At 51.8% G+C, this 14,845-nt stretch overlaps 1 protein-coding gene across 2 annotated transcripts in view; it reads left to right on the top strand.

Annotated features, from left to right (window-relative positions):
• The first annotated feature begins 13,298 nt into the window (after positions 1 to 13,298).
• PKP1 (plakophilin 1) overlaps positions 13,299 to 14,845 on the top strand; it is a 49,099-nt gene continuing 47,552 nt past the window's right edge. For both annotated transcript variants that reach the window (XM_003264533.3, XM_003264534.3), the window contains exon 1: positions 13,299 to 13,751. In XM_003264533.3, the coding sequence (XP_003264581.1) occupies positions 13,550 to 13,751 (202 nt within the window). In that variant the 5' untranslated portion in view covers positions 13,299 to 13,549. The remainder of the gene's footprint in view (positions 13,752 to 14,845) is intronic.

The following is a 14,845-nucleotide window of genomic DNA, read 5'->3' as shown; positions in this document are numbered from 1 at the left end:
CAGTGATGGGGCAGGAAACAGCCAGGAGACTGCAGGGTGGCACACCCAGGCCAGAATGGAGTTCTTGTCACAACAAGGACTCAGGGCATCTTCAGGACCAGTGAGCGTGGAGATGGGGTGGGGTGTGGCCCAGACTGCAGACATGGCAGAAGGCTCTGAAAACAGAGGGCAGAGGGCAGCGGGCAGACCTCACTCTACCAAAACCATGAGTGTGCATTTGGAGCAGGAGGCACAGGGGTGGGTGAGTAGAGAAGCCCCTTTAGATGGTCAGGGACAGTCCTATAGGCAGTTTTGATTCCGAACTGACTACATCCCCAAATCACTTTGAATGAATCCAAGAGGGTCCTGTAAATAATCCCAGTTTCCTTCAGTGGGCAAGTTTGGTTTGCTTTCTACTATTGATTCACCACCATCATCAGAAAGGGGGCCTGTGAGTTCAGTAGAATTGGGTATAGACAAGAAAGCAATTTACTTTTCTTTTTTTGCACACTTAAGTATATTATGTAAACTTTGTGCATCCATAAACCTAAACCATACCTAGAAACCAAGAGATCTTCTAATCATGATCAGAGACCCCTAAAGGCCTGGAGTGTGGTGCATGGTAGACCTAGGCCCAAATAGGACTTGGCTGGCATCCAGGGGCCATCTGAGCTGCATTCTGGGTCCTCCCTCTCCAGTGGCTTGGGATCTGGCCTGCAGCAGGCTGCTGTTCCTTGGCCAGGTGGGGTGAGTAATGCCTACCCTGTCCTTGGACCAATGATGACAGAATAATTAGCACAAACAGCAATTAGGGTAATTGTTCTGTTTAGCCATAACCAGACTTCACTGCCACAGGTTGGGAGAGAGTCTCCACTTGAAACCTTCTCCAGAAGGCTGCACACTGCTGCTTCTGGTGTCACAGTGTCCACCCTGCAAGTGGCTCATGCTAGGAGAAAGGATGGGATGCTGAGACAGGGGTGGGGAAAGGAAAAGCCAGTGCTTGGAGGAGTCCCCATTGTGGCCAAGGCCTGAAATGGGGGTGGGAGGCTGTGCCCGCAAGCTTACTCCATCGGGACTGACTGCTCTGCCAAACCCCAAGCACATTCAAGTGGCAGGCAGTTTCCCAAGAAAAATGAAATGCACATCCCCCCTGACATGAGCCAGGTATCCTCCCTCCTCACCCAATCAGGGCATCTTCAGGAGCAGTGAGTGTGGAGATGGGGTGGGAAGATGGCTATGCTCCCTTGGAGCTGTGTTCACAGATTCTGCAGCAGCTCCAAGCGGAGGACCCAGGCACAATCAGGGGACTTGGGCAGAACGAGCTGCTGGTCCAGCCTTTAGGACAGTAGGAAAGTGTAGGAGCTTGAGGGGGACCTTGAGGGACCTTGGAGACCAAGTGGCCATTATGTCACAGCAGGTGAACTCCAGTATGGGAGAGATAAAAGCAGGTAAGGGTGAAGGCATCGTCTTCCTGCTGTTGGGTTCCCATCCTGCACGTGGGACCATGGTTAAGAGGAAGAATGACCACTGAGTGTCTTCATGTACAAGATCAGCTGTTCTGTTGCTGCTCTCAATGATCCTGTTTTATTTAGTCCTCACAACAAGCCCATGAGGTAGGTTTTATTATGCCCATTTCACAGGTTCACCAAGACCAGGCTCTTGAACCAAGTCCTTTGCCACCAAATATCAAGTCTTAATCATATATTGGTGATATTTTTAAAAAACATATTTGTACAGGACTTTATAGCTTATAAAGTGCTCTTACCCATACTAGCCCTTTTATTCTCTGAACAGCACCACTGAGGAAGTGGAGATGATGAGATGATGGCATTTTACAGCTCATGGTCGAGTGACCTGCCCTGAGACTTGTTCTAAGTGTGGTCACGGGACCTGCAGCATCAACATCACCTGGGGGCTTGCCGGAAATGCAGAGCCTTAAGCCCTGCCCCAGACCTGCTGAATCAGAACGTGCGTTTTAACAAGATTCCTAGGTGATTCGATGTGCATTAGGATTTGAGGGTACTGACTTAGAGCATCCAACCCCCTCATTATACAAGCAAGGAAACTGAAACCAGAGAGGGCAAATGACTTGTCCAAAGCCATACAGCAAGTTGGTAGCCAACCCAGGCCCATAACTCTGCTTTGTCCCAGCTAGAGTGAGGTGCGAAGGACTCCTAGTGCAATGCTTTTTCTGCCTCAATACCCACCTTCTGCCCCATCAATCCTCCACCCCCATCAGGCTGGGCAGGCTGTCTGAGCCCCATTCTGACCATCTCTAAGAAGATACCACAAATCCTGAGAACTTTCTGAAAACAAAACAAAACAAACAAAAAAAAAAACTAAGCTTCCTGTTGAACCCTGGTGGCCCTGACCATCAAGGGAGCTAGATGGACCCTTAGAATTAAGCTCTTGGTCAGTAGCACTGATTAATAACTTGACAAGAGCCCTGTTCTGGCACTCTTCCTGTGCAGTACCTCAGTTTACCCTTCTGTAAAGGGAGCAGCAGGGGGCCTCCCAAGGCTCATAAAACTACCTGAGTTCTCAGAATGAAAGGCCCCATAGAAAGACAAAGTCCCATTATGTTTTCTTGTTATGTTTAATTGTGGCTGTGTTGCCTTTGACTACCTCAAGACATCCCATTAAGTGGGGAAATATGAAGATGACGGCCGCCAGGGCTGAGAGTCTGGCAGTTATTAGAGGCTGCCCCCCCCACCAACTTCCTGGCAGAGGCGTAACTGGCTTCATAACTGACGTAACTGACGTCGCCCATGGCCGCTTCACTTTTCCCAAGGCTGTTGGGGCATCATCCTTTTCTTGGTGTGGAGTGAAACTAGACGTAAAGGCAGGTGCTGAAGGGAGCAGGGCAGAGGAGCGAGAGATTGGCCATCCAGGCTGGGCAGGAGCCAGCCGGTCCTCACACGGGCCATTGCTGAGGGACGATGTCACTCTGGTACTGCCCGCCAAGCCATTCACGAATCTCACATGCCCACCAGGCCACATGCTGAGAGGATTTGCTGAGAGACTGACAGCTCATGCCACATGACTGGGAGAGTTTCAGGGTTAATGTCGCTATTAATTTCCTAGGACTGCTGCAGAAATTAGCACCAACTTGGTGTCTTAAAACAACAGAAATGTATTCGCTCACAGTTCTGGAAGCCAGTAGTCCAAAATCAAGGTATCAGCCTGGTTAGTTTCTTCTGGAGGCGCTGGGCATTCCTTGGCTGTGGCAGCATAACTCCATAAGACTGCCTCTGTCTTCATGTGGCCTTCTCCTCTGTGTCTCCAGTCTCCTTCTACCTTTCTCTTGGAAGGACTCCTGCCATTGGATTGGGGACCTGCCCTAAATCCAGGATAATATCAACTCAAGATCCTTCCCTTAATGACATCTGCAAAGACCCTTTGCCCAGTACGGTCACGGTCACAGTCACGGTCACAGGTTTTAGGGGTTAGGACATGGACATATATTTTTGGTGGGTGCCATTCATAAGAATCAAGTGTCCCTGAAGACTGCATTTCACAGCAGCTGTCTCCAGCCTGGAAATGTCTTGGGGCACATATGGTGTGGCACGGAGGAAAAGCAGTGGGCTGGGAGCGTAGGAAGCACCTTTGAGGCCTAGCTTTGCTGCTAAACAGTGGTGACTTTGGACAAGCCACACACCCTCTCTGAGCCTCAGTCCCTTCATCCTTACAATGGGATGATAACAGAATGACCACAATTCTCAAGGAATAGATGGGCAGATCCCAGGAGATAAATGATGAACTACTTGGTAGACTGTAAACAAACAGCTGTATTTGAAACATTCTCATGGTCCTACGTGCAAAAAGTTGAAAGTAAAGGCAAAATCATCAAAACCAGCAAGGAACCCTCAAAGTCCTGACTTTTTGGAAGGCAGCATATGATTTTCCTCTGCAGCAGTAAAAACAAAACTATTTTCCATGGACTACAAACTCACCTCCCCAATTTCAGTGGTCTCCAGTATTCAAAGCCTCCTAGAAGTCCCCCAAATTCTGTCTTAACTATCACATTGCCCGCTCTCCCCAACCCCTGGCCCTTGTTACCCCCAGCCTGAGTTCTGGAGCTGAGAGCGGTGAGGCAGGCATCTTTGGCCTAAGCTGGGGGTCAGAGTCACCAGGAGAACACTGAGCTGATGAGCTGACCTCTCTTACCAATCCAATCCCAGTGATCCCTGCTTGACTGATCAGCTTCTAAGATAGTGGAGTGGAGTGGGGGACAGAACCGTGCATGATAGAAGTCACCCAGGGTCTTTCTTGGGCAAAAGGGACTCTCAGAGCAGGCCAATGAAGGACTAGGAATGGCCAACACAAAGCGTCATCACAAGGCCCCTTTGGAAAGCAGGAGAGGGGCTCTTCCCAGCTCTCCCAGGCTCTGCCCAGGTTGCTGTGCTCCCTACCCTGCTCCCTTGGCAGCTGCAGTGAACCGTGGAGTGCTGAGACTGGAGATGGTTGGGAGGTCAGAATGTCATGGAACCCCCTAATTCCTTAAGGGCTTTTTGTCAAAATGGGTCCAGGCCCAGCCCCAACCCCTGCAGGGCCTAAAGTCAAGGCCTGGGGCACAGCCTCTAGTAGGGTGATACGGCCTGGAAAGAGTGGAGGGGAGCGGGAACAGAAAGGTGCCGAGAGAGGCATCTGGTCCCAGGAATGTCAGAACAGAATACGTAAGTGGAATGTGGATCAACTGCATAGACATTTGTTGAGCCATTCTGATATTCAGAGCACTGTGGTGGGCCTGCTGCTGAAGCCAAGAGCCCACAGTGCACCTAATCACTTAGCGTGATGCACTAAATGGCAAAGGAGGCACAATTCCCTCTAAGAGCGCAAGGAAGGAGGGGTCACCCCCAGCTGGGGACATCTGGGAGGGTTGTGGGGGAGATGAGAGCATTTGATTTGGGCTTCAAAGGGCAGAGCTGTGATGGGATTCAAAGGGGCAGCGATGAAGTCACAGCTGTGCCTGGCAGAGAGAGCCGCAAGTGACCCGTGGCTCCTGACTCAAGTCTGATCAGAGGGAGACTCCCACCCTTTGGGAGCAGCCTGAAGCCCAGGGCCTTACTGAACACAGATGGGGCAGGTGCTGGGTCCGTTGCTTGTTATTGGCGATCCCAATAAGAAGGCACCTGGCAGAGGCTTTCCGCAAGAGGCCCTGGCCATAGCAATGGGGCAATGCAGACGGGAGGCTCTGCCACTCAGCAGGTTCCTGGCCTGGCCTGAGGCGCTGGAGCGTCTTGGCTCACCATCGGTGGCCCTCTGTGGCCTGGCAGGCTGCCTGCCCAGCAGCTCACAGCAGAAACCCCGGCTAGGGTGCCAACTGTCCTGGGTGTGGCTGCCCTGTCTGCAGGCAAGGACGGGTGACTCACGAAATTATCACCGAGGCTGTACAGGGCTGGGGTTGGGGCTGGGCCTGTGACTGTGAGACGGAAAGAAAGAGTGAGCACAGGGGCCTGCTCGGCGCTCTGCCACACACCCCATGCTGATGCCAGCTCTGCGGCTCCCACGGCCTTTCCCTGTGCTGCTGCTCCACCTCCCAAATACCGGAGATGCCTCCAGCACAGGGCAGCGGGAGCAGCACTTACAGGAACCGCCTCTGGGATGCCTCTCTGGCCTTGACTTCCCTTTTAAAGCTCAAACTTGTCACCAAGCCCCCTCCCCCATCCACCTGCCAAGGAAGGAGGAGGGAACCCCAGTCCCTGTGTGGGGGAAGTAGGACCCAGACACCCAGGACTTCGCAAGACCACATCACCATGCCTCTCTGTCCTCAGCGGCCTCTTCTGACAAATGCAGGGGCTCAAAGGGATGGGCTCTGGGGCCCCTTCCACCTCTGCAGTTCTGAAGTCTCCAAGCATAATAATGGCAGAGCCACAGTTGCAGACAAAAATGCTGGATGGGGAGCGAATGAGAGGCAGGGGCTATAGGAGAGAGGCTGTGAGTGGAACCCAGAGTGGGGTATGGCCCTGCTCCCAGGGGAAGGAGGAATGCTTAAAGACCCTGAGACTAGGAAGGAAAGGCATGAGCTGGGAATTTGGCCCTGGAAAATATGTCAAAAAGGGAGAGTGTGGGAGAGAGGGCGTTTAGATAGGAGGCTAGGCGGTGCTGCCAGAGGAAGGAAGAAGTCCTGCATGTTTATTAGGCAACTACAGTATATCAAACACTGTGTTAGGCATTTTATGTATAATACCCATTTATGGTCATAAGGCTCCTGTGAGGTGGGTGTTACTAATCTAATGTTACAATTGAGGAAACTGAGATACAGACAGGCTAGAGCATTTCAGATCACCCAGCTAGCAGTGGCAAAGCTGACATGCACAGCTTGGTCTATTGACTCCAAAGCCCCTGTTGTTTCTTTTGTTTTGTTTTGTTTTTGAGACGGAGTCTCACTCTGTCACCAGGCTAGAGTGCAGTGAAGCAATCTCGGCTCACTGCAACCTCCGCCTCCCAGGTTCAAGTGATTCTCCTGCCTCAGCCTCCCGAGTAGCTGGGCTTACAGGCATGCACCACCACGCCCAGCTAATTTTTGTATTTTTTTTTTTTTTTTTTTTTTTTTTTGTGGAGACGGGGTTTCACCACGTTGGCCAGGATGGTCTCAATCTCCTGACCTCATGATCCACCTGCCTCGGCCTCCTAAAGTGCTGGGATTACAGGCGTGAGCCACCAAACCTGGCCCAAAGCCCCTGTTCTTAATTTCCCACTCTGTCCCATTGGGCACACTTTGGAGTCTATGTGAAATGGCTTTTGGTCCCAGAGAGAGCTGGGGACTGAGCAGGATCCTGAGGCTGTGGCCAAGGCCTAGGGCCCTCATCCTTCCAGGGGGCCACAGAACAGCACTGCTGGCCAAGGGGAGAGGCAGATAGAGAGGCAGGCCCCCGGCATGCCAGTGTTGGGAGACAGAACTAGAATTTGGGTTGGCAGAGGGGTGGGACCCAGGGCAAATCTACTGCTGACAGCAGCCAGTCAGCACGGGGCTGGGTCTTTGCTGTTATTCATCACCTCCACCCCACCCACCCCACCCAGAGAGACCAGAAAGGCAGCTCTGAGAGCGTTCTGGTGTGTGGAGGAGCCCTAGGTGCACACCCTGGCCTCGCCCCTTAGCTGGCCCAGCCCAGCACGCCTTAGACTCATCCAAACCCTCCTTTCTGGGCCTCTGTAACCAGCCTCTTTGCTGTCTCTCTCCTCCCACTGCCAGCATGTACCCCTCAGCTCCTTCCAGAGCAGAGCTGGGTTAGTGTGAATGGGCACAGGCCACCCTTTTTGCCCCAGCCTTCATGGATAGGAGACTCATGGTCACCTGCCCTGATTCTCTCATTGGGGTGCTTGCCAAAGGGCTGGGAGAGAGGCCCCTACTGTTCCCACCCCTGACCCAGTAGCCCCCATTTCCCTGTCCATGGCTGGGAGCCTCTCTGTGCACTGTCTGTGCCTTCCAAACATAATGGCTTGCAGTCTGGTACCTGCAGTGGCATATATCACACCAGGAGTCAGGCTGGAAGTCTGGTGCAGTCTTGCCCTGGTACCCTGAGGGCGGTGAGGGTCTAGGATTCTGGAAGGAGTCGTCATAGGGTTTCTATCAGGCATTGTTTCTCCAGATCCTTGTGAAGATGACTTCCTGGATTGATTTTTCCTGAGATGCCCAGGACAGGACAGGGGATTGAATGAATTCTTACTTCCTGATGTAAATTTCCCTTGGGAAGTGAGAAGGGCAGGTTTTCTGTGCTCTCGTGGAAGCCCAGTGGGATTGTTCCTGAGGGCATCCCTACTGGCAGGAGGTGAGGATAGCGTCTTAATGGAAACTGGCCTTGAGAAAGGCAAAAGCTTGGCCAGGATGCCCTGAGCCCAAATCACTCCAGAGACCTGGGAAAGTTCTGGGACATGGCCTTGCTCCAGAGCAAGATGGTGGCTTTAGTTTAACAAAAACATTGAGCACCTGATGTGTACCAGTGTGAACAGTGAGGAAACGGAAATGAAAAGCACATATCCCCTCCCTCAGCCTGCTCCAGGTCTTATGGACATGTGAGTATGACAAAGTAGCGGAGGGCTATAACACAGTTGGCACCAGGCACAAAGGTCCCCAGGAGGGGGTCTTGAATTTGGTTTGGAGATTCCTCCACAAAGATAGATAGGATTGACAAGTGGCAAGAAGGCAGGAGGTGGGAGGGGCTTGTCACACCCTTGTTTAAGACTTATCAGTGATCTGTCATTACTCTTAGAGCAAAATTCAAGAGGCTGGGCGTGGTGGCTCACGCCTGTAATCCCAGCACTTTGGGAGGCCAAGGCGGGCGGATCACGAGGTCAGGAGATCGAAACCATTCTGGCTAACACAGTGAAACCCCGTCTCTATGAAAAATACAAAAAATTAGCTGAGCGTGGTGGTGGGCACCTGTAGTCCCAGCTACTCGGGAGGCTGAGGCAGGAGAATGGAGTGAACCCGGGGGGCGGAGCTTTCAGTGAGCCAAGATGGCGCCACTGCACTCTAGCCTGGGCGACAGAGCGAGACTCCATCTCAAAAAAAAAAAAAAAAAATTCAAGAGTATTTTCTGTCTTCCCAGACACCAAGCTCCAGCATGATCCTGCACTGGCCAATGTAGTGGCCACTAGCAACATGTAGCTATCAAGCCCTTAAAAATGAGGCTGGTATATTTAAGGAACTGAATGTTTCCTTTACACAATTTGAACTGATTTAAATAGCGGGCACAGAGATGGAACATTTTCATAATTGAAGAAAGCTTTACAGGACAGCACTGCCTGCCTGCCCATCTTGTGCCCACCTGCCTGGTCTCCCTGGTCTGTCTGTTCTGAAGACATGCCAGGTTCATGGCTCGTACACTCACCATTTCCTCTGCCCAGAGCCCTTTCCCTCACTCCTGAGATGGGCAGCTGCCTCTCATGCTTCAAGTCTCAGCCTGTAACAGTCTGGTCACCATGGCTAAACCTGTCCCTCTCTGCAGCCTCTAAGCCACTCATTGTTTCCTTCATAGCATTTAATATAATTTGCAATCATTTACAAATCGACTCTTTGTCTACCTCTTTAGAACATACGTCCCATGAGAGCAAGATCTGGTCTTTTTCATTGTTGTATCCCCAGGGTTGACATGGTGATACTAGCCCCTTTAGGCACTCAATACATATTTAAGTGACCGACTGACAGTGCTCCACACAGAGGAAACAGCAAATATGCAAAGGTAAGGGGCAGGTGGCTGCATGGGGTGAGTGCTAGGATGAAAACAAAATAATGCAGAGGCGATTTAGAGACTAGGGAGGGGGCAGTGCGAATTCATCAGGGAAGGTTATAAGATTCCTGAGTTGAGCAGCCATTGAGGAGTCTGCTAACTGGCCAAAGGATGTCATCCAGAAAAGCTTTCACAATAGGGAGCTGGCCCCATGGCCACTGTCCAGGAAGTCCAACTGCAGAGGGACTGGGCTGAATAAGATGGGGCCACCCAGCAAGCCCAGGGATCCAGGAAGAAAACCTACCTCTTCCACACCCCTGGGGTGTTTGCATCAGTGAGGGGCTCAGCTAGAGGTGGTCCCCTCACCTGGGGGGCTGGAAACTGAGGAGGGAGAAGATTCAGCCCAGACACTCTTAGAAGCAGCCCTAGAGACCTCCTCTCAGCCTTCCTTGCGCCAGCCCCCACCCACCCCTGGCCCAGCCTTCTCCTTCTCTCCTGTAGAAAATAAGCTCTAGGCCAGGCACAGTGGCTCGTGCCTGTAATTCCAGCACTCTGGGAGGCCGAGGTGGGTGGATCACCTGAGGTCAAGAGTTTGAGAACAGCCTGACCAACACGGTGAAAGCCTGTCTCTACTAAAAATACAAAAATTAGCCTGGCATGGTGGTGCACATCTGTAATCCCAGCTACTCGGGAGGCTGAGGCAGGAGAATTTCTTGAACCCGGGAGGCGGAGGTTACAGTGAGTCAAGATTGCACCACTGCACAGAGCGAGAGTGACAGAGTGTAAGTTCTGTCAGAGCAGGAACTTTACCTTCCTCACCATTGTATCCTTAGTACCTGGGACAAGGTCTGTCACATAGGAGATGTTCAGTCAATACTTTTTGAGTAAATGAACTTATATTTCACTTTTTAACGAACATAGAGATGACAGGATGTGAAGTCTGGAAGCCAGAATGTTGAAAGTGAAATCTGGGTCACACTTAATGCTCTACGGCAGGCAGCAAAGAGAATTAGAAGCCCGTTCATACTCATTCCTTTGAGGATGAAAATATACTCATCTTATTTCAGAATCAAGTCAAAATTAACTTCTTTCAGGACCCTTCCCCCGATCACCCCGAACACCTTCCAAGCCAAAATTAACCCATATCCATTAGAATGTTACCATCTAAATATGTGTTCTGACAGTCACCTGAAAGCACGCCATTTCAGAGCTGGGGTCATGCGACTGTGCCTCCTTGACATCTTTTCTTCACTTTAGGAGGGTTAGCCTCCTTGCTGGTTGATTTCTGAGACAGGCCCCACATAGGGTGGGGCTCAGGCAGGCAGAAGAGAGAGAGAGATGATGGAAATAGCATTGACCTGCTGGCTCAAAACCATACACCTGAGCCCCAAACCAACCCTCCTAGCCTGAGTATGTCTCCCTCACTGTGGCCCAGAATGTGTAACCTGACTGCCCTTTCCTCTCCTCCTCTGTCAGAAGGGCCTGATTCAAGATGTCCTGCCCTACAAATCCCCACAATTGACATCAGAATTATAGAATGTTAGGGCTAGAGTGGAGTTTAGGAGCCACCAAGTTTACCCGCTCTCTTTGTAGATTGGTGCAAGGGATGGAGGAAGGCACTTGTCTAACATGAAGCTAGTTAGTGACACAACTAGATCAGGAACCAGCTGGCCTGACTTTCATGCCCTGTGATGGGAATGGATGCTGTTAAAAGACCTATCCAGAGAAGGATCTGCTTGTCACAGAGAAATCTCGAGGCGGCAGCCTGGCACTGCCACTGAGTGTCCAGCTGTGGATTGTGGTTGCCTTGTCTGCCTAGTGCCAGCTGGGTGGCCTCATGGAACTTCAGTTTCCTCATCTGAAAAAGAAGGGCGATGGTGCCCACCTCATAGGGTCTTGTAAGGATTTAAATGATGTGGTTCATGTACAGGGCTCAGAACCATGCCTGGTTGGTGGGCATGGTGTTTGGAGGAGCATACTAAATGGTGGCTATTCCTATCAATATGTCAAAATAATGTTAATATTAACATAGTAGAGAAGTAGCTAGAAAAACTGAACTTCATACCTGGAAACGATTTTAAAGATAATCAGTTCGGCTTCCACGGACTTGCCTTTTATAGGAAGATGAGCTACTCTAATCCCCTCCTTCAGGGCCCTTCTATATCCTAGAATAGGAAAATTATCGTTATTTAAAGATGTAATTAACATTTATTATGGCTAGCATATTAGTTTTTAGATAGGCCAAATGTGTGATACAATGGAATTGTATTTTTATATGCTGCCGTGTATACTTTATAGTACATTGGGGCCCTTATATAATGGGTGTGCACTGTACTTTAATGTCCATTTTATAGGACTTTTATAAGAGAAACTGGATGATGTGGTGGAACGAGCACTGTGCCAGGAGTCCCAAGGCCTGGTTAGGGTGCAGGCTTTGCCACATATTAACTGGGGCATTGCAAGCAAGCTACCTCCTCTCCTAATCAGTGAAATGCAGTGCTTGGCTGGATGAAGTCCAAGGCTCTGTCCAGTCCTGGCGGTCTATGGCTAGAGGCAGAATCTTACAATATGAAGTGATAATAGAGGTTTACAGGTGTTTTGTACACATCTATGACATATTTTTGATCACATCTCTGGTTTACTTGAGGTTAAGTTCTTAGGAACAGAGCCCTCAATAATAAAACTGTTTCTGTTGGAAACTATAATCTGCTTTACAATAATCTGCTCTGCAAATTGCTACTAGGAATACCTTCCTTGGGAAAGTTGGGGCTCCCCACATGTAACACCCACATCTCAGGAATTGCGTGAGTGACCTTCATGTGGTCCCTGAGACATTCAATCTCCTTGATCCTTCCTTGACATGAAATTCCCAAAAAGAATAGATTTCTGATTGTCCTTTCCTCTGTAGATTAGAAGAGCAAACTAAAAGTAAAGCATGTGAGCTGTGAGTGGCAGCCTCAAATGACAGCAAGAGTGACGGCCGTGATGGTGTCACACAGCTGGTGGAGGCCCCAAAATTAAGAAGCTGACCGGACTGCACGACTACACAGTTCAGTAATGGATGTCCAGAATGAGAAACCCAGGGCATCAAGAAGTACAGCACATATGTTCAGTGTTGTTTGCTTTAGGAGGCAAAACAGAATGTGATACCTTTTAGAAAGATTTCCATCAAAGTAAATACTTAAAAAAAAAAACACTCAGCTCCTGTTACACACCAAATTCACTGATGTGGGCTCCCTCCATGCCTGGAGAGGATGCTACATGAATGAAGCTTCACTGCACATGTGTCCCCAGGGGTGTGAGTGTATACAGGGGAATGTACACAGTGGTCCCAGCATAGTAAGTCCAGAGTGAAATTTCGGGGTAAAGCAGCTTTTCAATTTTTCAGTGAGGATCTGGTTAGGATCCAAGTGAGATTTAATTTACCTTAAATTAACTAGCATTCATGTATTCACCTATTTAAAATATTTTTTATTAAGTGCCTAATATTATGTGTGCCAGGCATTGTTTCAGAGGCTATAGTGGAGTTTCAGAGAGGATGCTCTGTTCACGTGGTGTTTTACCGGGGTATACTCATGAACAACAAATAACCACCAGTTTTACCAAGGCGTACCCACTGTGTGGTCTGATATCTCAGGTCTGCTCTTTGATGTGGCCTTCCTGCCCCTACGCCACTTTCTTCAGAGGAAGCTGCTTTAGAGTAGACTGGGTTACCCCCATAAGATGGAGCACTACTTTGGAGCAAGAGCTATGGTTCTGCCATCAGCCCGGGAGCCTCCATCGCCAGGGCTGGTCTCTGCCATGACCTCAGTACCGAGGGAGATGGACGCCTGGCTCTCCTGGGCAGCCTGGTGAAGAAAGACTCCTTTTTTCCTAGAGAGAGGTCTCCCTCGGTTCCTGAGCTGAGCACATGCTTTCTCAGTGAGCCGGCAGAACAGGACAGAGGGGCGTCTCCCTGGGGCCTCAAGGCTTGAGACGTTTCTTGCTCATGGGGAGAGGGAAGGGAGAGAAAGAAAGAGGGAGCAGGAAGGCGCCCAGCGTCCCACACAGGGGACTCGCAGCCCTGCCCCCAAGAGCGCTGGCTCCGCAGCAGCAGTGCCCTGCAGCTCCGCGTCTGAGCGGCAGCAGCGCGCGGCCCGGTGGAGTGGGTGGTGCAGGGCAGGGGTGGTATATCCTGTCTGACGGAGGGCGGGCCTCGCCAGTGCCAGAGAGGGACGAACCAGGGTGAAAGCGCCAGGAGCAGCTGCCGGGAGACCTCACGCGGACCACGCATTCTATGGCCGTAGGGAGCCGCTGAGAGCGAGAAGAGCACGCTCCTGCCCGCCCGCTGCACCGCACCTCGCCTCGCCTCTCTGCTCTCCCAGGCCCCGGCCGCGCGCCACCCGCCTCCCGCCACCATGAACCACTCGCCGCTCAAGACCGCCTTGGCCTACGAATGCTTCCAGGACCAGGACAACTCCACGTTGGCTTTGCCGTCGGATCAAAAGATGAAAACAGGCACGTCTGGCAGGCAGCGCGTGCAGGAGCAGGTGATGATGACCGTCAAGCGGCAGAAGTCCAAGTCTTCCCAGTCGTCCACCCTGAGCCACTCCAATCGAGGTAAAGGCTCGGCCCCCGCGTGGTCCGTGTGCCCCTTTCCAGAGCGCCCTGGCCCAGCGGCGGGGACCAAGGGACGCACGCATCCCAGGGGGTGAGGGGAGGCGAGGGGCTGCTGGCCCCAGGCAGGGTCTACGCACCTAGTGCGAGCAGCCGAGCTCCCAGCCGGTTCCGAGCAGGTGGAAGCGCGACCCGATGCTGGCTCGACGGCCCCACGAGCTCGATGGCGCGCTAGTGGGCAAGGATGGGTGTTTCACCGGGACACAGCCAGGAGCATCTCCCAGCGTGCCGGGAGGTTGAGGATCCCCCGCGAGCGGTTCTCCTGTCCCTGAGCCCTGGGTCTGGACGGCTTTCTCTTTCGGATACTGCTGTAGGGATCTGCCCTGCATCCTGTCTCACCCCGGCTGTCCTGGGGCCCATGGTCCCCACGCTCGCAAACGGTTGTGGGCCACCCTTCACTCTTCCTGGGCTTGATCTCCTGGCCTTGATCTCCTGGCCTTCAGCTGGCGGCTGATGCCCAGCGTCCAGGCCAAGGGGAACCCCAGTCCCTGTGGGGCCGTGCGTGTGTATCCGCGAGCGGGGTGAGGGAGTCGCTGAGACAGGAGTGCAGCTCAGGAGAGGCGCTGCGGGATGGGGAAGTGGCACAGGGAGCAGGGATGAGGCCCTGGAACTCCAGGGCACTTTATCGGGAGCCTCCTGAAAGAGGCTAGTCTAGTTGGAAGGGGCCCCAGGGCCAGTGGGTCCCTTGATGACAGGGAAGGGGGTCAGGGATGCTTTCTTTCCCGAGTAGCCAATGCAGAAGTCCTCCTTCCCTCTGGATTCTTCTTACCAGCTTAGGTAGAAACAAGTGTCTCATGGGGAGAGTAGGGAATGGCAAGTTGGAAATCCCCCTAGGCCCCAGGGAGACCTCCAGCTGAGCCCTCACGGGCACTTTTCCAAGCTGGATCCCGGGCCTGGCACCCCCTCCTCCAGCCTCTGAGAGGCCAGATCCCATGACTGGGGGAACCTGGGAGAAAGGGGCAGCACCCAGGAAACTCAAGGAGGAAGGGGCAGTACCTGACAGGGGAGAGCTTATAGACCAAATAAACACTTTAATA

This window comes from Nomascus leucogenys, chromosome 9 (genome assembly GCF_006542625.1).
Source record: "Nomascus leucogenys isolate Asia chromosome 9, Asia_NLE_v1, whole genome shotgun sequence".
Classification (NCBI taxonomy): Eukaryota; Metazoa; Chordata; class Mammalia; order Primates; family Hylobatidae; genus Nomascus; species Nomascus leucogenys.
The sequence above is the reverse complement of the archived record's forward strand: the minus strand, read 5'-3'. Positions and strand labels throughout refer to the sequence as shown.